We start from the raw sequence: 20,193 nt of genomic DNA, 5'->3' as shown, positions 1-20,193 counted from the left end.
TCCGAGACTCCCCAGAATGAGCCCTATACCACTCCAGACAGCACAGGATGAGCCACAGACCTTGAAGATGTCCCAGGATAAGTCCCAGACCCTGACGATGTCACAGGATGAACCCCATACACTAACCCAGACATCCCAGGATGAGCCCTAAACCACTTAAGTTGCCCCAGGCCGAGTCATATACCCACCAGGATTTTGCAAGATGAGCCTCAGACCTTAAAAATGCCCAGAATGCACACAGGAAGACATCCCAACAAGACATCCCAGGATGAGACCCATACCCCCTCAAAGCATCTCAAGGCAAGTCCTATACCACCAAAAATACCCCAGGATAAGCCTCATACCCTGGAGGTAGACCAGGATGAGCCCTAGAACCCCCCAGAACATCCCAGGATAAGCCCTAATACCCTGAAGATGCCTCAGGATGAACCCCATACACCTACCAAAACCTCACAGGATGAGCTCCAGAACCTCAGGACATCCCAGGCTGAGTGCCACATAACCTCCAAGACACCCCAGGATTAACCCCATACTCCCACAAGGCATCCCTGGATAAGCCACATATACACCCCCCAAGACATCCCAGGATAAACTCCATATCCTCCACGATATCCCAGGATGAGACACACACCCTGAAGCTGTTTCAGGATTAACCCCATACAACACCAAGACAGCCCTGGCTGAGCTCCATACACCCCAAAACATTCCAGGATGAGCCCCATATCCCCTTTCCCACCCAAGACAGTGACAGCCCAGTCCTGGGTCACCACCATCCTCTAGGGCCAACGATCCCCTCAGGAGAGCACCAGAAGGAGCTGGGCAGGGCAGATAAGACACCCTGGACTTCCATCAGCTCTGGATTATGGGAGAACATCCAGCTGCAGGTGAGTGAGTTGGGGGTCCTGCAAAGACTGGATTAATTCCTGGGTGCTGCCCCATGGAGAGGGTGGGGAGCACTGGGTGCTGTGAGCCACTTGGCTGTGGGACAGTAACAAAGAGATGGTTTTCCTTCTTTTCCCTCAGCTGTCCTGTTATGAAGCAGCAAAACCCAGCAGAGATCTCCAACCTTCCACACTAGAACTTTGTCTAGTACATGTTTGCAGCCAGGTCACACTTCCATCCTTCATCCACCCTGGCTCCCAGGCAAGGAGCAAACAGATAACAGAACACGGCTTATCCTTATCTGAAGGACTTGGCAGTGTCCTCCCCAGTTCCTGCTATCAATGAGCAGCTGCTAATTCCCTCCTGCCTGAAATTCTCTCTAGGCTTTGTAACAACAAGGTCTGTTCTTTCAGTGGCAGGTGAGACACCACACTGGAATTCCCCCAGATTGTCTCAGTGGGTTTGGAACGAGGGGCTCACTCGATGGAGAAGGTGCCAGTGCCACTCTTTCAAAGAGGATGGTGTCCTGGGGTGACAGATGGCTAGGAATGAACACAGCTGTCCCAGAAAACTCCCTAAGGATAAAGCACAAGGAGCATACAGATCCTTTAAGATGAGCATGAGAGGCAGCAGGAGGAGATACACCTGCCAGAAGGACTGGGAGGTCCTGCCAGCTGGACTTTGCACTCTGAAGCAGAAGAAACTGAGCTACCTTGGTGAGCAGTGTAGATAAATCCCACTCAAGCCCTCACAGCCTCATTCCCTGTAAATTCTCCTTTTGGCCCCTGAAGGATGCCCTTTTAAAGGAATAGTTTCATCCACTCAGGGTTGGAGCCTGGGCAGTCTGAGGATGAGACAAGTCTCTGCTGCAATACTCTTAAATACCCACCAGGCTTTGGGTGTAATGTTTAGACCTCTGGATGGGCCACTGATCCCCTCTCCAAGCACTCTTTTCTCCTCCTCAATCCTCTGAGCATCCCTCCCTTCTTCTTCTCCTTGCCCTTTGCCAGATCCCTGTCCCAGGCCAGGGGTCTCCCTGCCCAGCAATGGCCACTGTGCACCCAACATAAGCCACCCCCAGGAGCCAGAGGAGCTCATAATCACCTTTTTATTCTCTGTCAAGCACTCTACAGAATGTGCCGTAGACAAAATCACCCCCCAGGTGCTCCCAGCACCTCTGTGCCCTGCCTCAGTCCCTGCCGTGACCCAGCACCCACTGCCGAGGGGGAGGCCAAAATAAGTCACACCCACCCACAGCCTCCCCCAGGCACCGGGACAGGGCGGCACCAGCCCCTTGGTGCCAGCCCTGCCCCTGCCCATGTCACCCAGAGTGCCCTGCACCAGGGTAAGTGTTCACTTCCAAAGCCATCGGGTCCTGCCCGTTCCCGGCACCAAGGGCTCAGCAGAATACATCAGTCTCTGTGGGCAACGGAGAACACCTGCAGGGAAAGGATGGGGATGGAGTATCAGGTTGCTGATCTGTCCCAAAGAAGTGGGAGCAAAGGCATCAGGATCAGCTCAGCCCAGTAGATATCTGGAGATAATTCCAAGGGGGGATGGAAGCAGTGAGCCCCCCGTCCTGTCTGCTCTTCTCTGTCTGGGGGATCCCCAGGAGAGGCAGGGAGCCATTCCAGGCAGTACTCACTCAGCCATCTTGGCTGCCAGGTGGTAGAGAGTCTGCTTGTCCACGTAGCGGCAGAAGAGCAAGACGAGGTTGCTGGGCAGGAAGAGGGGCTCCGCCAGTGAGGCTGTAGGCAGGCGTGACAGCTCTCGGGACATCAGGTACACCATGTCTGTCCTGGGGGCACCAGCATGGGGGTGAGCACCCCACAGAGTGGGGACACCCCCCCCCCAGCTCACACAGTCCCTCACCATGCCTCGAAGTCCCCTCTGCACGGCTTCAGTGGCGCATGTGAGGACAGCAGCCTCTCTCCGTGGCTCAGCAGGGAATAGAGCAAGGAGATGCCAAACTGCAGGAAAGCACCAGGAGTGTCACAGCCAGCAGTAGTGGCACCCCAGGGACACAGTGAGACTCAGGGCCACATACCTTGTTCTTCAAGGCCATGGTGAGGGGGAGCTCCGAAGACTTGGATAGAGGCCGGGTGAGCTCCTGCAGTATCTCAATCAGTTTGCTGAAGGTCATCTCACCCACCACCTCATTCAATGGGCTGTAGAGCAGGGGGAGAGACTGGGCAGGGCAGAGGGGAGAGTAGGAATCTGAGATCCTTTGACCTGTCACAGCCACACCCCCCATCCCAGCACTTGGAGGGGAGAGCCACTGCCACCAGGACTGCTGGTGGCTGACTCCTGGAGACCTTCTCTCCAAGGATGTGAAGAGACTCCTGTCTCATGCTAACCCCACAAGACAAGCCCCCCTCATTGCCCAGGGGGCCACCCCCAGCAAGAACAGAGGAGGAAGGAGACAGCCCCAGCCCTGTGGCAGCTAGAGGTGCTTGCCTCATCCAACATGTCCTTCTTCATGAGGAAGGCCAGGTGGTGGGTGATGGTTTCCAGGATCTTCTCCTTCTGCTCTCCAATCAAGTGGGGCAGCAGCCGGGCCACGAGCTTCTTGCCCTTCCGCACACACAGCAGCTGCAGGAATTCATCCTCTGCCTCCCTGGGAACACAGGTTGCATTGGCACAAATCTCAAGGCACCTGGAGCATCTCTGTCCATCCAAAAGGACCAGCATCAGCTCCACTGGAGGACAAGGCTCACAGGCAGGGTCAGCACAGGCTGCAGTGACACATGGAAGGAAGGATCCAATCCTCCTGTGACACAGACCTGCTCATCAATGACCATCTCAGATCCACAAGGACCTGGACATACTGCCTGCTCCCCTCTCCCCATGGCACAGACTCACTCTTCGCTGCTGCAAGCCCTGATTTTCAAGGCTTGGTAGATATTCTCCACTTTTTGGCTCTTCTGCTCCTGCTTGTGGGGCTGTTGCTCCCCCAGGGCCAGAGACACTTTCTGTTGCACCTCCTCCACTTCCAGGAGCTGCAGGAAGAGCTGGAGAAAGGACACAGGGTAAGGAAGAAGCTTGGAGCATCTTCTACCAGCTGCCTATTATCCAGAACCCCACCTAGGTAGACATTCCCTTAGAGAAATCCCTGGATGAAAACAGAACACTTGGCCCATCTTGCCCTTCCCCAAATCACCACTCACCTTCTCGATCCTGTGCAGCGCCCGCAGCAGGTGGGTCCCTGCGGCCTTAGGGAGGGTAGAAAGGAAGGCACAAAGGTTACAGCCATCCCCAGCCACTGCCACCAGCCCAGCACTGGGCCAGCTGCTGCCTGGGGATCAGAGGTGACTTCAGGACACAGAGCAGTCCCATGGAGAAACCATGGCCAGAGCCCAATCCCATCCCTTGGCCAGGCACGAGCTGCCACTGCTGAGGTGGCATCTCCTTCAACTGTGTGCCACATCCCACTGCTCAGGACAGCTCCTAAAGCAGCAATCCCAGCAATTCCAGCTTCCCAACAAACCCAGCTTCCCTTCACCTACCTCCTCCTCCACGAGGGCGTGGTGCACAGCATCGATGGCCCGGCGAGGGCTGTAGCAGGTGGACACCGTGACCTGGCCCAGCGAGCCAGCGATGCGCACCACTGCGGAAGAGCAGGAACACGGTGACACCACGTCCCAGAGCTCCTCGTTCAGCCCCCCAACACTCGCCCCAGCCCCTCACCAGAGTCATAGGCCTCCACTTTTTGAATGAACGGTGTGACCAGCTTGGGGGGTTTGTTGCGCCTGCCCAGCAGCTCCTCCTCTGCCTGTTTGCGCTCCAGCCGGTGGTAGTAGGTCTGTAACAACAGGATAAGCCAGGAGTCTCCTCCACCACTCCTGGAGGGTTTCTCCAGCTCCCAAAGCCCCACCCTCAGGGGAACAAGCCACAGGTGCTGCCAGCAGGAGCTCACCTGATAGTAGTAGTCATCATCCATATTCTCACTCTGCAGCTGCATCATCTGCACCTTGACAACCCAGTCCTTCTCCTTGGAAGTCATCAGTCCAGCATAAGGGTCCACTTTACGAGACCACAGCTTCTTGGGGGAGACACTGGCACAAGAGAAGACCTCAGCCCGCTGTGATCACCCAGAGCCCTCCCCTGCACCTCAAAGACCTCCATACCTCTGCATCTGCCTGCCCTGCTGCTGCATAAGGATGCGCTGGTGCTGGGGGTGCAGCTGGGTCATGTGGCTGGGTGTGCTGCAGGGAACACCAGACAGGGGTCAAGGAGGGGTTTTGGGATGTCCCCAGAGTGAGGTGACACCCAGCTGCTTTGTAGGGCCCCTCCAGTCCCACCCCAACATCCCACTCCTGCTACCTGAAGTTCAGCTGGCCCATGGCTGAGGGGCTGAAGATGAGAGCAGGGTCCAAAGAAGAGGACATGGGCCTGAAGTGCACGCCCAGGGGCCGCGGTGGGCTGCCCACAGTGGGGGACCCAGGCTGGAAAGGGGTTGGAGGTGCATATCCTGCCATCTGAGAGGGAGAGAAGAGATCAAGGGTCTGAGCCTTCCCCTCTGAGCATCCCAGAAGGGTCAGCCAGTTCTGTGCTGTCTTCTGGCTCCTATTCCTCCTATCCCCAGATACTGCCACTCTCCCTATCCCCTTGCCACTCCAGGGGTGCCTCAGTGGGACCATGGCAGTGGCTCAAAGCCCACCACATTCATTACCTGGTTGGGAGTGAAGAGTGGAGGGGGTCTGCAAGCCAGTGGGAAGGGCTGAGGAGACATCAGGGGTGCCTGGTGCGGAGCAGGAAACAGAAGGTATCACTCAGACAAGCCTTTCCTCGAGGCTGCACCTCCAAGAAGGGGAGGCAGAGAAAGAAGGGATGCAAAAGCACCCCCAAACCTGTTACCTGCTGGAGAAAGCACTGGGGGAAGGGCTTGGGGGACATCAGTCTTAAGTCAGGGCCCTTGACCCAGGGAGAGCCCCCATAGCCCCTCTGCACAGGAGAGCCAACGAAGTCCAGGTCCATGTTGGTAGATGGTGGAGGTCTCTCCAAGACCTGGAGGATGGCTTTATCCTGCAGGGAGGAGGCAGCAGCAGGTGGGAACAGGGCACAGCTGGGAACAGTTTAGTTTCTTCAGCAACAGTCAGCTCACTAAAACCTTTGGTCATTGCTCAACCAAGACCATGCTCCAGCTGGGCTCGCATCCTGGTAGTGTGGAGCAGCTGGGGACCCATGGGAACACCAAGCATGGAGGGCCCAGTCCCCTCAAATTCAATAACTTTGCCTTCAAACCCAGGCTCTGCTTTGGATGGGTACTCACAGCCTTGGCATCCAAGACACATCTGTGCACCTCCAGAGCCATTTGGAGATGTGTCATGTATCCTAAATTCCCTGTGTGACCATTGTCCTAGAGTAGTGGGGAGCCCATTAGCCACTCCCTGAAGGCCTGGCTGGAGGTACCCACCTCCAGCATGAGGTGGCGCGGAACACTGCCAGGGCAGGAGCCCCACTCCGAGGGATCCATCAACAGCTGGAAAACAGGGAGATATTGGCATGAGGCAAGCAAACAGGAGGAGAGAGCAGGGGACACCAGAGGAGCCACCCTGCCTCATCACCAGATGGGTGGGGACATTTTTACCATGTCCTCCTTGCCAAACTCTCCCCAGCAAGTACCAATCCTGCTGTCCAGCACTGCTGAGTCCTGGCTCTGCAAGGAAAGGGGAGTTAAAGGTCTGTCTCCCTGCCCCAACACTCTCTGTGGGGCAGGACCCGACGGTGTGGGGATGGAGGTGGGAGGAGCAGGACCCCCTGTCTGCTCACACATCACCTCCAGTGTGGGTTTGCTCCGCACAGCTCTCATCACTGCTGGGTCTCCCAGTTCACTGGGCTCCTCAAAGCACTCCTGGTCTTCCTCCTGTTCCTCAGTCCCCAGCTCCTCTACCTCTTCCTCCAACTGAGAGTTAACCTGCTCCACCTCCGGCTCTATCCCACTTTCCTCCTCGGCCAGCTCCTCCAGCTTCTCAGCTGCTCCTCCAGTCGCCTCTACCAGTGCTTTGGCCACCTCAGGGCTTATCTCCGGTACTACCAGGAGTTTTGGGACATCCTCCTCTGTGGAGTCTCGGTCTTGGAGGGGGGAAGCAGCACACAGCAGCGTGGGTGAATGCCTGGGCAGTGCCCACCAGGGTGTCTGCTCCCCCAGAATGCTGGCAGAGTGCTCTCCAACAGCGGGACTCCCCTAAGGTCTTACCTAACCCAAAAGTCATCTCGTTGTACAGGTCGAGCTCCTCATCCTCCTCAGCCATCTCTTCCAGCAGAAGAGCATCTTCCACCAGCAGAAAATCCTCGAGAATCTGAATTTGGAAGCAGCAGATTCCCCGCTAAAGGAGAGGTAACCCTAACATGCTCCCAAAGCGGAGGGGCACCCAACCTCCCCTTCACTCTACTGGTGGTGCCAGGCAACCCACAGGGCTCACAGCTGAAAAAGGGAAAAGCAGGAGCCAGCGGCACTGCCAGCGAGGACGGGACCCGCAGGCTCAGCGCACGAAAGCTGCTGGCACCAGCGAATGCCGGCACGGAACGGCACCAGCGCGGCGGGGCTGAGACACCATCGGGCTTCAGAGAGAAAACCCGCTACGAGGGCACGAGCACAGGGGAGAGCATCCCACCAGCACCTCCAGGGCAGCGTCTGCTCCGAGACAGAGCGTTCCGGCGAGCGCCAGCCCCGCAGAACGAGCACCGCAGAGGGAGCGAGGCGCTGGGAGGCGGCAGCGGGCAGGGGGGAAACGGAGCAGGGCAGGCACTCACAATGCGCTCGCCGCCCTCCGCCATCCCGCGGTGCCGCCGCCACCTCCTCCTCCCGCTCACCCACCCTCCGTCCCGGGTCCCTCTACGGGGCCACACTGTCCCTGCCGCCCCTTTTATGGGCCGCCCCCGCCGCCCCGGCATGCGCCTGCCGTACAGCATGGCGGCGCCCAGCGGCGGCCCGCGCACGCGCCTGCCGTACAGCATGGCGGCGCCCAGGTGCGGCCCGCGCATGCGCACTCGCCGCGCCGTGCCCCCGCACGAGAGGTCCCCGCAGCCCAGGGAGGATGAGGAAGTGCAGTGACCCCGCCTGCGGCTCGGGGGACACGGAACACCCCAGCCCGGTCTTCCACACTGCTCGCCTCGCTCCTCGACTGCCGCCGTGTTCTTGGAGCTGATGTCCTTCTGGGGAGTTATGGAAAACTGCTGGGATGTGATCTGTCGGGATTGAATATTCTGGAAGGTTACATCGAGCACGGGTGTCAACACTAATGGTATAAATTTCTGCATCCCACAAAACCTAGTGGGTTGCCCTTATCCCCCTGAATACCAGGAGCACCTTGGTCATGTCACCCACTCCCAAATAATTCTCCCAATATTCTGCTAATAAAAGCAGAAGTGTCCCAAAAGTGGAAGAATTGACTACTCTAACCAAGTCATTGTGGCTTTTTGTAAACATGGTGTGGAAGAGTTGTGGTTCTCTTTCCTGGGAAATTCTGACAGGTGTTGTGGGTTACAGTAGGGTCATTGCCAGGGATTCACATCCCAAAGGGCCTGGAAAGGATTCATGTCCTGCCATCCTTTCCCCGAGCCGAGGGGAGTGCCCACTTGGGCAGAGCCAGATTCACCCGGGGGACAGCTGGACCGGGGTGGTGACTCCTGATGTGGTGACCCTAATAACAGCTCTGCCACCCATGGAGCAGTCAGGGATTATTTCTGCCGGAGCCCTGAGATCCCTGATAAGGCTCTGGCCACAGCTGCATCTGTTTATCCTACACTGAGGAAAACATTGCATGTTTTCAGCTGCGAGGCTGGCACTGCTCACTGGGTAGTCAGCAAACCCAGCAGGAGCTGGGCCAGTGGGAACTGATAACAAATGTTTCCAAGATTTTCCTTTGTTTGGCCTCTCCTGATTTACTTGCTCCCTTTGGGATATTCTCCATACATACTTTTTAAATTTAATTTGTGTTTTAATGAGATGCATTAAGAAAGCGGGTCCTAAAGGGACTTAGTGTTTTGGTACTTAGACCATGCTGTTGTGTTCTCCCCACTAGCAGAGACTTTCTTTTCTTATCCCTTTATTTTCCTTCCAAGCAGCATTACTGGGACACTTAGTGGCATTCCTAGCCTTACAGTTCTGCTGGAGGAGGCATCAGAAAACCTGTTTTTTGGTGTTAGAACTCTCATGTTTTATGTCAGGGCGTCTGTGCTGTGCTCGAACAACAGTCAGTTTCTCACCCTGCAGCTGCTGGAATGAGACGTTCCACACAGGTTTTGAAAGAGCTTCATAAAAGAAGGTGGAGGGCTTGCTCCACCATAGGCTGTGTAATACCAGCCCTGGATGCAAAGTCTTCTGCAAGAGGTGGCTTTTACCCCCATTTAGGTTGGAAAAGCTCGCTGTGACCATCAAGTCAAATCATTCCTCCAGCACTGCCAAAGCCACCACTAACCCATGTCTCCAAGTGCCACATCCACAGGGCTTTTAAATCCCTTCAGGGATGAGGACTCCACCACTGCCCTGGCAGCCTATGGCAAGGCGGGACAGGACTTTCAGAGAACTTTTCTCTAAGATCCAATATAAACCTTTCCTGGTGCTACTTGAAGCTGTTTCCTCTTGTCCTCTCCTTTGCTCCTTGGGTACAGAGCACAACCTCATTGGCTGCCCCCTCCTGTCAGGGAGTTGTAGAGAAAGAAGGTCCCCCCGAGCCTCATTTTCTCCAAGCTGAGACCCCCGAGCTCCCTCAGCTCCTCCTGGTGCTCCAGCCCCTTCCCCAGCTCCGTCCCCTTCCCTGGACACGCTCCAGCCCCTCAATGTCCTTGAAGGGCGCAGAACTGACCCCAGGATTTGAGGTGTGGCCTCAGCAGTGCCCAGCACAGGGGACGGGCGCTGCCCTGGGCCTGTACCCACACCGGAGCTACCATTGCCCACCTGGGCCCACGCCCAGCCGCTGTTGCCCGACGCCCCGCGGACTCCGCCCGGGTCTTGCCCCGCCACCCAGCGCGGAACTGAAAGCGAAAGCACCGCTCTGGCTCGCACAACCGCGGAGCTCCCGTTCTGCCCGGAGACCGATGACGTAACGGCCGTTCCGCGCCACGATTGGCCGCGGTGGCCGGAGTCTATAAAAGGCGGGGCGCGGCTGGGGGCGGGGCGTTCCGGGAAGCGGCGGGACGGCGAGCGGCAATGGCAATGGCGCGGGGTACTCTGGCTCTCGGGCTGCTGGTGCTGCTGGCGCTGCTCGACGTGGAGGCGGCCGGTGGTGAGTGCCTGGGGCGGCGACAAGGCTCCTGAACGGGGTGAGGGGCTGCGGGGTCCCGGCGGGTCCGCGGTCGCTTTGCCCGGGTGGGCGAGTGCTGGCATCGAGGCGATGCCCACTGCAGCCCCGCTTCTCACTCGGCTTCTCTCCTCTCTCCAGAGGTGCCGAAGGTCGAGGTCTACGCCCGGTCACGGGCCAAGGAGGGAGAGGAGAACACCCTCCACTGCTTCGTCACTGGCTTTCACCCACCCAAGATTGACATCGAACTCCTGAAGAACGGGGAGCCCATTCCCGACGTCAAGTACGGGGACCTGTCCTTCAACGAGAAGTGGCAGTTCCAGCGCCTGGTCTATGTGCCCTTCACCCCCACAAGGGGTGACACCTACACTTGCAAGGTGGCACATTCCACCATGGCCGAGCCACAACTTTACCGATGGGGTACGTTGTGCCTCCCCTCCTGCATGCTGGAACTCCTTGCTTTGTATCCATGCCGTCTCTGTTCCTTTTCCTGGGAAGCAGGGTGTTGGAACAGAGTGGGGTTTGAAGGTCTTGTATTAGAAATAGAAAATTAACTTGGTTTTAGCTTAAAAGGCTGTCACAAACCTCTGAAGGATTCAGGGAGGACACGCATTGGTGTTAATCCAAAGGGATTTATTTGGTGATGCTGTGTCATCCAATCTCTTCCTTGGTGAATTTAACTAGAAGGTGATGGGTCATGGAGTGAATTTTTGCTTTATTTTGTGTGGATATAAAGAAGAATGCAGCAGTTGGGGCTGATGGTGGTGACCTGGGCTCAGATGCAGTTTAGGGCAACTCTGGTTACCACATTGGGGCTGTTTCCAGGGGACAGCTTTGTGGGGATAGGGGAGAGTGGGTGCCATTTGCCCCCAGGTCTAATGCTCTGCTCTTCTTTCCTGCAGAACCAGACTTCTGAGCTGTCTCTGGAACAATTCATGGTGAGTTATTCTGATACTCTGTGGCATGCTGGTAAGGGAAACACAGACCCATTTCTGTAGGGGGGCAGGGTTTGAAAAGGGGACACAAAACTCTTCCCACACCCTTTCTGCCCACTATTTTGGTCTGACGTCAGCCATCCTGTGCCTACAAGAGTCCTTTGCTCCAAAAAAAGGAGAACTCCGGAAAAAAAACCTTCCCTGCATGTTGTTGCTGTGTCAGATACCGCAGAGAGCTGTTGCAGGTTCCCTAAAGCTCCCTCAGGGCCCGAAGTGCTGTCTCCTGTCAGGGCAGGAGCAGGAAGTCACTGTACCCGAGATCGCTGTGCCTCAGGGTGGGTGGCAGGCTGGTTAACCCTGTGGCAGGGCAGTGCCATGTGGGATTCACAAGGCACAAACCAGAAAGACTTTTGGGTTTATTCACGGGTGTCTCACTCTTGAGGGTTCCGAGTTCTTCAGACTATCTGTGTGTTTGGATGTGGATCTAGCAAAGGGGAAATTCTAGTTTAACTCTTGATAGGGAAAAGAAACTGAATACGTGGCCCAGCTGACGTAACCCTGGTTAAAACACCGTAGTTATGTGCCCTGTTAGAGGCTGGCTAATGATTAGCTGTGCCTGGGACAAGCCTTGACAGGACCTTTACATGAAATTCCCCAGTTCCTGCGGGGCTCTAAAAAGTTGTATATAGTCACTCCTCTGGTTTGTCACTCACCTTTGGGCAGTGGGGGTGCAAACCTGGCCCCAAGGCAGGTTTGGAATGTGCTGTGCCCTCACAACACCATGGCTTTGGTTGCTGGGACATTGGCTGAAGGTGGGATGTGGGTGGCTTCACTGTGGTCTGGGGACAAAGGATTTACTGGGCTGGCATGGAAAGAGTTGAGAGCAGGACAAACTCCCTGGGGTGGAGAACAAGGATCCTCTTGACTTGTTGAACTCTGAACTCCACCAAGGAGGGGACAAGAAAAGCAGTTTCTGCAAGATTTTTACCTGAATCTCTCTGGAAGGTGGTTCTGCAGGGATGCTGCCGTCAAACTGCTCTGAGGAAACTGGTTTTTAGTCCTAAAATAATTACAGTTGAAGGTGCCACTATGTGACTGATGTCAATCTACTCTCTCCAAGCAGGTCTGAGAAATTCTTCTTGCAAGTCAAAGTCCTCTCAAGCTTCTCTCCATTCTTAATCATAGCCACAAGAGTGATCAACTTCCTTTCAGAAATTCACCAGTAAGCCTTGTTAAAAATATCACTTAGCCACATCAAGGCAGCTCTGCAGGCTTTTTGAGCATGTAGCTGAAAGTGCCCAATCACTGCTTAAAAAACAATAGTAGCTCTTCACTGCTCCAAATTTTGCAGGATGTTTATATCTTAATAAACTGCTAGTCCTTAAAATGTTTCTTCAGCGTCATTTGACAGCCCAAACTGATTTCACAGGCTCTGATGGCCACTGGGTTGTGGGTGGATATGTAGCCTTGGTGGTGTGATGATCAGTTGTGCTTTTTTATCCCACTGAGAAGATGCAAGAGCACTTTTTCATCAATAAAAAGAGACTTAAAGATTTTTTGATTTTTTTTTTTTTTTCTGGTGTGGTATCTGCCTTCTGGAGGCTCCTTCGTGGCTCTGAAGGGAAGGCACAAGGGTTAAAAAGGGATAAAGAAGCTTGGGGACACAGGGAGGGACACAGAAGGAGTGATGGCAGGGAATGGTGCTCACTCCAAGGGGGAGAGCTCTGGCTGAGGCATCTTGGAAAGCTGAGCCTGGGGGAAGCAGATGAGAGTGTTGGTGAATTTCAGTTCTGGCTTTCTTTCTGTGCTTGACCGCATGGAGAAGTGCAGTTGGGGCCGGTCCTCTGTTGTACCGTGGGGGATTGATGACACTGCCCAAAACTGGGGCTACTGCCATCAGCTCATTTTTATTTTATGAAGAAATCAGAGTGATTGCTTGAGGAATATTGGATCTAAATGGATTTAACCAGGATCACGTGTATGGGATTAAGGGTTCTGCTGGCTCAGAGCATCCTGTGTCTCTTCTTGCTGTGATGGTGTCACAGAACATCCACTTTAGATTTGTGATGGATATTGTCTTGTTCCACAGCTATTTTCATTATAACCAAGTTGTTGTTTTGTTGTTTGTTTTTTTTTTGGTTAGGGATTAGGAAAATCCAGGCTGTTGCAATTCCAACACCCACGTGGGAGGTTGCTGAGGGGCAGGGCCCCATTATGGGGATCCCTTTGGGTTCATCAGAGGGGTGTTCAAGGCAGGACAGGTGGGGCTGTCATGGCTGGGTGGTTGTGCACAGTGCTCATCACTCACGGGACAGCAGGACACAGCACACAGCTCTGGGACCAGGCAGCCCCAGCAGTGGTCCCTGTGTGAGAGAAGGTGGCCTGGGAAAAGGTGTCAGCTTCTCTCCCAGAGACCTCAGTGGAGCAGCACAGACTGGTGTGTGAGCTCAAGGAGCTGTGGAACATGTCCTGGCCTCCTCCCATGGATCATGAAGGGCCACCGTGGTGCTTTCCACCACCTCAGCTCCACCTTTCCTCAAGAGCACCAGAATAATGGCCAGGTAGCCACTCCACCAGGAGAGCTTCATCCTAACTAGGACAGGAGTGGAGTCAACTCAGAAACTGAAGATTCTGTTGAGGCAATGTGAAATGACCCTGTCTCCAAAGGAACTTCATCATCATCATCATCTTCCCACACTGGAGAGGTCTGCCCTGATCGCATCTGTGGGATTTTTCTGCTCTTAAGAAATATTTTGATGGTTTACTCAAAAATCTCTGGGGGAACAGCACATGCCCACACCAGAGGCTGATTTTCTTTAACAGCTGGATTTCAGAACCATGTCCAGAAATACTTTCTCTGTTTTATCCAGCATCCTTGGGGTTCTGAGGTATTTGGGATGTTGCACTGCTGCTGCTGCTGGTGGCAGTTCCCAGGAGATGGGGTATCCTGAAGGATATCTTTGGAAGCTTGAAGCATGAAACAAGCCTCATTTGTGCTTTACAAAATACAAGCAATTCTTCTGCAAGCAGTTTACAGGGTCAGCAAAATGCAAGGGTTTTTTTTTTGAGGAAAAACTAAGAGAAGAAGGTTCTTCAACTACTAACTCTGCACAGGATACCCCGATGCCTACCCTGTGCCTTGGAGCGTTGTCCAAGGGCCCTTTGAGCTTTGTCAGGCTGCCGTGGGGAGCTGTTCCAGTGCCCGGCCACACTGTGGGGGAAGAACCTTTCCCTAATATCCATCTTAAAGCTCCCCGACCAGCTCCCGCCGTTCTCCCTCTCGCCGGGTTTTCCCACCACCGCTTCCCCTCAGGGCAGATATCGCCTTCCCTCGAGCCCCTCAGGGCCGCTCCCGCCATCGTCTCCCCTCAGGGCCGCTCCCGCCATCGTCTCCCCTCAGGGCCGTTCCCGCCATCGTCTCCCCTCAGGGCCGTTCCCGCCATCGTCTCCCCTCAGGGCCGCTCCCGCCGCGATGTTCCGCGGACACCGGGCTTGGTTCTCGCAGAGCGTCAGCCCGGGCCCGCGGGGGCTCTGGGGTGAGGGAACCAGGCGACGACCAGGGATGCCTCGGGGCACCGAGCCGGCAGGAATCCGTGGGGGACACAGCCCTGTCACCATTCAGCGGGAATTAGGAGGGGAGCACAGCCCCATCATTCCTCAGCAGGGCGCAGCAGTGGCGGCACAGCCCTGTCATCCCTTCGTGGGTCTGAGACCCACACAACAGGGCAGGGCATGAATTTGGCCAGTCCATGGTGCCTCCACACTGAGGAAAAGCCCTGAACAACCCTCAGGGGAGCAATGGGAGTACCACAGCCATGGGGAGGAGGAAAAGCCCTGAACAACCCTCAGGGAGTCCCACAGCCATGGGGAGCTATCACACCTTCCATTTCAGGGCCCACCTCTGCAGCCCCACAAGCAGCTGTCCCCATCCCAGGTCACCCCGAGGTGGGAACCCCCTGGATGCCCACCCTCACCTCACTCCTGTCCCCTGCAGCAGACGGTGGCGGGACGATCGCTCACTGGCTGGATGCCGACTACCTCTTCAGCAGTGATGCCACCCACCCCGACACCCGCAGGTGGGCAAAGGAGGCTTTCATGGATTTAGTGGAAAGTATTTCATGGATACCGACATCGTGTAAAAATCAAGGGGGTGTTTTTAAAGTTGTGGCCTGGATCTGTCAGAACCTTATTGCCACGTGGGATCAGGAAAACTCATGTCCACACTAAGCTGTAGATAGACAGAATAGAGAAAAAACCATCCATGTGTTGAGAGGGGCTTGACTGTGATATAAATTAAATTAAGTGTGCTGGTTTCTTGCTGGCTGCAAATTATCTACTGGAAAATTAGCATCTAAAACAGAGGTGAGAGAATTCCCAGGGAAGGAACCTGGTGCTAAAAAAACAGTGTGAATTAATGCTAAAAGGAAGCACTGGGGTAAAAATGGATGGAAAAGGGCTAAAATGCTTAAAATAAAAAAAAAATAGAGAGCTATGGAACATTTGTACAAATATAAGGAAAGTTTTCAAGATCTTCCTTGCTTCTTCAATATCAGTGAATATTTTTATTTATTCATTATTTCGTCTTGTAAACATTAATGGGAAAGGAAGCTGTGATGTTTCTTTTAGGCTTTGCCAGGCTGGACTAAGTAGTTTCTTTTCAACACACCAGTGCTTAAAGCTGACTTCAAATTTTGGAATCTTTCAGCCACCAGCTCCAGTTAAGCAAGGGGAATTCCAATAAACACAGAATAACAACTTTTCTTCTGCAACAATGTGCTGCCAGACCAGCCTGTTCACCCAGGGGAATTCGGGATAATTTTATTTTTATATATATATTTTCAATGTATATAGTTAGATAGTTTCTTGTGAAAAAATGTAATCATTATACACATCCTTAAACCCAGCAAACAAGATTTAATTCCCCTCTAAGAAGGAGAGTGAGGGCTGGAGCACCCTCCACCTTCACTTTCTTGCTCAGCTGTGTGAGCAGGAACCAGTGTGGTGAAGGATAATTGTAGAAAAATCCTGACTTTGCCCTCCCTGGAGGAGTTTCACCCCGGGAGCAGAGTGGGACCTTGTAATCCCTAAAAATACATTTACCTTTGTCCTTCCTCCAGGCCGCCCTGGGAGATGGTGGCAGCTGGGACTGTAACAGGACGTGACTGGTAGAGTCTCACAGCTAGAAAATCACAGAAAATTAGGTGCTTTTGGCAAAAGTATCAGAGCAGGTTTAATGACAACACCCCTCTAAATGTTTTGGTTGTGGTTTGCTTCCAGGTTCTCCTTTGGAAACCAGCTCTCTTTCTGTCTTCCAGCATACACGAGAGCCTCAGTTACTTGGAAGGCAGAGCCACAGTCTTTCACTCCTGTTACCTCTCAGTGTGTGCAGGCACAGGCGCCGGAGAGAAGCCCTCGGTGGTTCTGGGCCATTTTGTCCTGCCCCCTGCCTGCCTCCAAGAAGGTAAGACAAAAAAATCACCAGAGGATATTTTCCCAGGGAATCCCCCATGACTGCAGCCTTGGTGCAAACTAGAACTTGTCTGCAGGGAGGGACTTTTCGTTCAGCTTGGGAGTGGCTCTTCCTCCCAGAGGGCAGAGTATGACCCACCTATTATCACAGACTGACTTGACCTTGAACATACGCAGGGATGGGGCAGCCACAGCTGCTCTGGGAAACCTGTGCCAGGCCCTCACCGCCCTCACAGGGAAGAATTTCTTCCCAATATCCCATCTAACCCTGCCCTCTGGCAGTTTGAAGCCTTTCCCCCTTGTCCTGTCCCTCCATCCCTTGTCCCCAGTTCCTCTCCAGCTCTCCTGGAGCCCCTTCAGGCCCTGGCAGGGGCTCTGAGCTCTCCTGGAGCCTTCTCCAGGGGAGCACCCCCAGCTCTCCCAGCCTGGCTCCAGAGCAGAGGGGCTCCAGCCCTTGGAGCATCTTCATGGCCCCTTCTGGATTCTCTCCAGCAGCTCCACATCCTGCTGCTGTTGGGGACCCCAGAGCCAGGTCATATCCATGAGCTTCTCATCCATCAACACCCCCAAGTCCTTCTCCTAGGGCTGCTTTCAATCCATTCTTGCCCACCCTGAATTTGTGCTTGGGATTGCCCTGGCCTAGGGGCAGGACCTTGTATTTGGGCTTGTCCCCAGAGGCACCTGCAGGGCATCACACTGGTGGTGACTGCCACAGTCTGTTCTTTGATGCTCTCAGTCAGCTGTTTTGTTGTTCCTGGCAGAAATCAGAAGCAAAATTGGACGGTTTATTTGGGAGAAGGCAGATGCCCTTGAAGAACAGGTAAGATGAAAAATTTGTACTACACATGTGTGTGCTGGAGGACGAGCCTGAGCTGAGCAGGGAGTTTTTACAGGAATTCAGGGAAAAAAGAGCACCTTTGGGAAAAGGGGCAGGCAACTCAGGAAGCCTTTAAGGATGTCTTTAGGTCATGCAGAAAGAAGAAAATTATGGAGGTGAAAGCTCAGAACTTAATCTGGTCACCTCTGTAAATGATAATACTTGTATAAATACTTTATTACCAAAAGGAGGGCCAAAGAAAACCTCCATTCTTTATTGGAGTGTTCATCACCAAAGACTAGGAAAAGGCTGAGGTACTTAACACCTTCTTTGCCTCAGTCTTCAACACAAAGACTGGTTGTATCAGGACAAATGGTCCCCTGAGCTGGTAGACAGCGAGCAGAATGGACCCCCAGAAATCCAGGAGGAGGCAGGCAGTGACCTACTGTGCCACTTAGATGCTCACAAGTTCGTATACCTGGATGGGATCCATCCCAGGGTGATGGAGGAAGAGCTTGCTAAGCCACTCTTCATCATTTATCGTTAGTCCTGGCTCACTGGGGAGGTCCCAGAAGATGAGGTATCAACGTGACACCCATCCACAAAGGTTGGAAGGAGGATTCAGGGAATTCACAGGCCTTTCAGTGTGACCTGTGGCAGGGAAGGTTATGGAGCAGATCACTTTGAGTGCCATCACACAGCACATACAGGAAAACCACGGGATCAGACCCAGCCAGCATTTAGGAAGGGCAGGTCCTACCTGACCAACCTGATTTCATGACAGGACCCACCTGGTGGATGAAGGAAAGGTTGTGGATGCACCTACCTGGACATCAGAATGCCAGGGCATCTCCTGGAAAACTGCAGCCCACAGCTTGGACAGTTGGTGTCCGTTCACCAGCGGTGTCCCCCAGGGATCAGTGTTGGGCCCAGCCCTATTCAGTATCTTTATTGATGATGTGAATGAGGGGATTGTGTTCACCATTAGCAGATACACAGATGACACCAAGTTGCGTGGGAGTGTGGTTCTACTGGAGGCTAGGAAGGCTCTGCTGAGGGACCCAGACAGGCTGGATCAATGGGCCAAGGCCATTTGTATGAGGGTCAGCAAGGCCAAGGCCTAGGTCCTGCACTTTGGCTACAGTAACCCCTGCAGAGCTACAGACTCAGAGGAGTGGCTTGAAAGCAGCCCAGCAAGAAAGGCCCTGGCAGTGCTGATCAACAGAAACTGATCATGAGCCCAGGTGGCCAAGAATACCAATGGCACCTGGCCTGTGTCAGGAGTACTGTGACCAGCAGGACCTGGAAGTGATTTTGCCCCTGTTCTGGCCACTGCTGAGACCCCAACTTGAGTGCTGTGTCCAGTTCTGGACCCCTCAATTTAATTCAGGAAGGACATTTTGGTGCTGGAGCAGGTCCAGAGAAGGGAACAGGGGAAGGAGCAGCTGAAGTGGCTCAGCCTGGAGAAAAGCAGGCTCAGAGAGGGTGTCTGGCTCCACACAGCTCCCTGAAAGGAGGGGCCAGCTGGGCAGGGGTCAGCCTCTGCTTCCAGGGACCAAGGGACAAGATGAGAGGACACTGCCTTAAGCTGCACCAGGAGAGGTTTAGGTTGCACATCAGAATTTCTTCCCAGAAGGGATGATCAGGCATTGGAATGGCCTGCCTGGAATGACTGGACATAGCACTCAGTGCTCTGGTCTGGGTGGGAAGGTGATGCTTGGTCAGTGGTTGGGCTCAATGGTCTTTTCCAGCCTCATTGATTCTGATTCCCTGTGCTTGCTGTGACAGCACTGGCAGGATTGTCTCCCTTGCCCAGACTATCTAGTCTCCCAGCAATGTGCTGTTCCAGGGATTCCAACTGCCACAGGCTCACCTCAGCCCTTCAGTGTGGAGTTTTCCTTCCCCATCTCACTGCCCACTTCTCTCAAAGCAACTTCCCAGCACGTTTGAAGCAGGAATGCCCTTAGATTTAAATTTTAACTCTGAATTATGCTTGAAATCATGAGCCCTAAAAACCTGTGCACTCAGAGGGTGTGTCCCAGCTGCTCTGCAGGTAACCCAGGGTACAACTGAAACTCTTCCTTGTGCTGATATTCACAGCCCAACAGAAACTTGCCAGAGGAACCAGAAGCAGCAAGAAATGGCTGTGAGGAAGAACCAGAGGAGGAGGCACTAGACCTGGCTGAGAGGTATTTTCCTACCTTGGCTGATGGGATTTGGATGTGCCCTGATTCCAAGCAACCCTAGCACTTAGGAACCGACACACTGCTTTGTTTTTTTTGCCTCCTGATACAGCAGTGAAGAAACAGACTCTGAAGCACTTGCCCAGGGAGAATTTCCATACCGTGCCCTCCAGGAATACCCGACAAACAACATGGTGACAGGTAAATACACCTGGAAACGGCTGTGGATGGGGCAGATGGAGGGACTCAGTGAGCCCATTTTCCCTCCACAGGCTATGCCTCTGCACGGGACATGAAGAAATATGAGGGGGAACTCCATGACTTTACCCCCGGCACTTCGGGCTATGCAGCGTACTGGGTTCAAAGCAAATTCAGCATTTACTGTGAGAAGACCAAAATGAAGAAGAAACTGTAAGGAACAGGTGGCTGGAGCAGCAAAAACTTCAATGCAAGAGCTGCCAGGTGATTTATAAACCATCTGACTACAGCTCAGTCTTCCATGTGTTATTTAAGTATTGGCTACAGTCATTGCAGTATTTGCTTCATTGAGTAACTACTTAAACTGAATTTCACAACAAACATAAATACAGATATTTCTCCCCAAACCGCAAATATTTTCTTTTTATTCTGGGGCAGGGTGGTAGTGGTTTAAGCTTTAACTA

At 53.8% G+C, this 20,193-nt stretch overlaps 3 protein-coding genes across 6 annotated transcripts; 2 read left to right on the top strand and 1 right to left on the bottom strand.

The window, feature by feature from the left end:
• Positions 1 to 1,814: 1,814 nt before the first annotated feature.
• PATL2 (PAT1 homolog 2) lies at positions 1,815 to 7,673 on the bottom strand. The gene is made up of 19 exons (XM_058846901.1): positions 7,639 to 7,673; positions 7,082 to 7,184; positions 6,662 to 6,957; positions 6,473 to 6,541; positions 6,299 to 6,364; positions 5,740 to 5,907; positions 5,555 to 5,623; positions 5,206 to 5,360; positions 5,010 to 5,087; positions 4,799 to 4,937; positions 4,570 to 4,684; positions 4,389 to 4,489; positions 4,050 to 4,094; positions 3,745 to 3,893; positions 3,340 to 3,499; positions 2,930 to 3,070; positions 2,755 to 2,852; positions 2,528 to 2,680; positions 1,815 to 2,321 (listed from the first exon to the last, which is right to left on the bottom strand). The coding sequence occupies exons 1-19, from the start codon at positions 7,660 to 7,662 to the stop codon at positions 2,282 to 2,284; spliced, it is 2,169 nt and encodes a 722-aa protein (XP_058702884.1). The 5' UTR covers positions 7,663 to 7,673; the 3' UTR covers positions 1,815 to 2,281.
• Positions 7,674 to 10,000: 2,327 nt separating this feature from the next.
• B2M (beta-2-microglobulin) lies at positions 10,001 to 12,454 on the top strand. Of its 2 annotated transcripts, none has more exons than XM_058846871.1 (4): positions 10,001 to 10,112; positions 10,269 to 10,547; positions 11,030 to 11,065; positions 12,186 to 12,454. In XM_058846871.1, exons 1-3 carry the CDS (start codon positions 10,037 to 10,039, stop codon positions 11,041 to 11,043), a joined length of 369 nt encoding a protein of 122 aa, XP_058702854.1. In that variant the 5' UTR covers positions 10,001 to 10,036; the 3' UTR covers positions 11,044 to 11,065; positions 12,186 to 12,454. The 2 variants fall into 2 exon arrangements, with proteins under 2 accessions (XP_058702854.1, XP_058702855.1); XM_058846872.1 differs by having other exon boundaries at positions 10,008 to 10,112; positions 12,183 to 12,454.
• A 147-nt stretch (positions 12,455 to 12,601) lies between these two features.
• TERB2 (telomere repeat binding bouquet formation protein 2) lies at positions 12,602 to 20,129 on the top strand. Of its 3 annotated transcripts, XM_058846868.1 has the most exons (7): positions 12,602 to 14,598; positions 15,057 to 15,138; positions 16,378 to 16,523; positions 17,293 to 17,351; positions 19,449 to 19,537; positions 19,644 to 19,732; positions 19,804 to 20,129. In XM_058846868.1, exons 1-7 carry the CDS (start codon positions 14,535 to 14,537, stop codon positions 19,944 to 19,946), a joined length of 672 nt encoding a protein of 223 aa, XP_058702851.1. In that variant the 5' UTR covers positions 12,602 to 14,534; the 3' UTR covers positions 19,947 to 20,129. The 3 variants fall into 3 exon arrangements, with proteins under 3 accessions (XP_058702851.1, XP_058702850.1, XP_058702849.1); XM_058846867.1 differs by having other exon boundaries at positions 12,602 to 15,138; positions 19,647 to 19,732; XM_058846866.1 differs by having other exon boundaries at positions 12,602 to 15,138.
• The last annotated feature ends 64 nt before the right edge of the window (positions 20,130 to 20,193 follow it).

The sequence above is a fragment of the Poecile atricapillus genome, chromosome 11 (genome assembly GCF_030490865.1).
Source record: "Poecile atricapillus isolate bPoeAtr1 chromosome 11, bPoeAtr1.hap1, whole genome shotgun sequence".
Taxonomy (NCBI): domain Eukaryota; kingdom Metazoa; phylum Chordata; class Aves; order Passeriformes; family Paridae; genus Poecile; species Poecile atricapillus.
Note: the sequence above shows the minus strand (reverse complement) of the source record. Positions and strands in the feature narration are given on the sequence as shown.

Bases quoted from the DNA above. Each gene is read 5' to 3' on its own strand.
- TERB2 (XM_058846866.1), top strand. From the start codon at position 14,861: ATGGGAGTACCACAGCCATGGGGAGGAGGAAAAGCCCTGAACAACCCT. The intron at 15,139-16,377 runs GTGGGCAAAGGA...TCTGTCTTCCAG, and splicing joins ACCCACCCCGACACCCGCAG to CATACACGAGAGCCTCAGTT. The intron at 17,352-19,448 runs GTAAGATGAAAA...TGATATTCACAG, and splicing joins CAGATGCCCTTGAAGAACAG to CCCAACAGAAACTTGCCAGA.
- B2M (XM_058846871.1), top strand. From the start codon at position 10,037: ATGGCAATGGCGCGGGGTACTCTGGCTCTCGGGCTGCTGGTGCTGCTG. The intron at 10,113-10,268 runs GTGAGTGCCTGG...TCCTCTCTCCAG, and splicing joins CGACGTGGAGGCGGCCGGTG to AGGTGCCGAAGGTCGAGGTC.
- PATL2 (XM_058846901.1), bottom strand. From the start codon at position 7,662: ATGGCGGAGGGCGGCGAGCGCATT. The intron at 6,365-6,472 runs GTAAAAATGTCC...CCTGTTTTCCAG, and splicing joins AGTTTGGCAAGGAGGACATG to CTGTTGATGGATCCCTCGGA. The intron at 5,908-6,298 runs GTGGGTACCTCC...TCCTCCCTGCAG, and splicing joins CGCGCCACCTCATGCTGGAG to GATAAAGCCATCCTCCAGGT.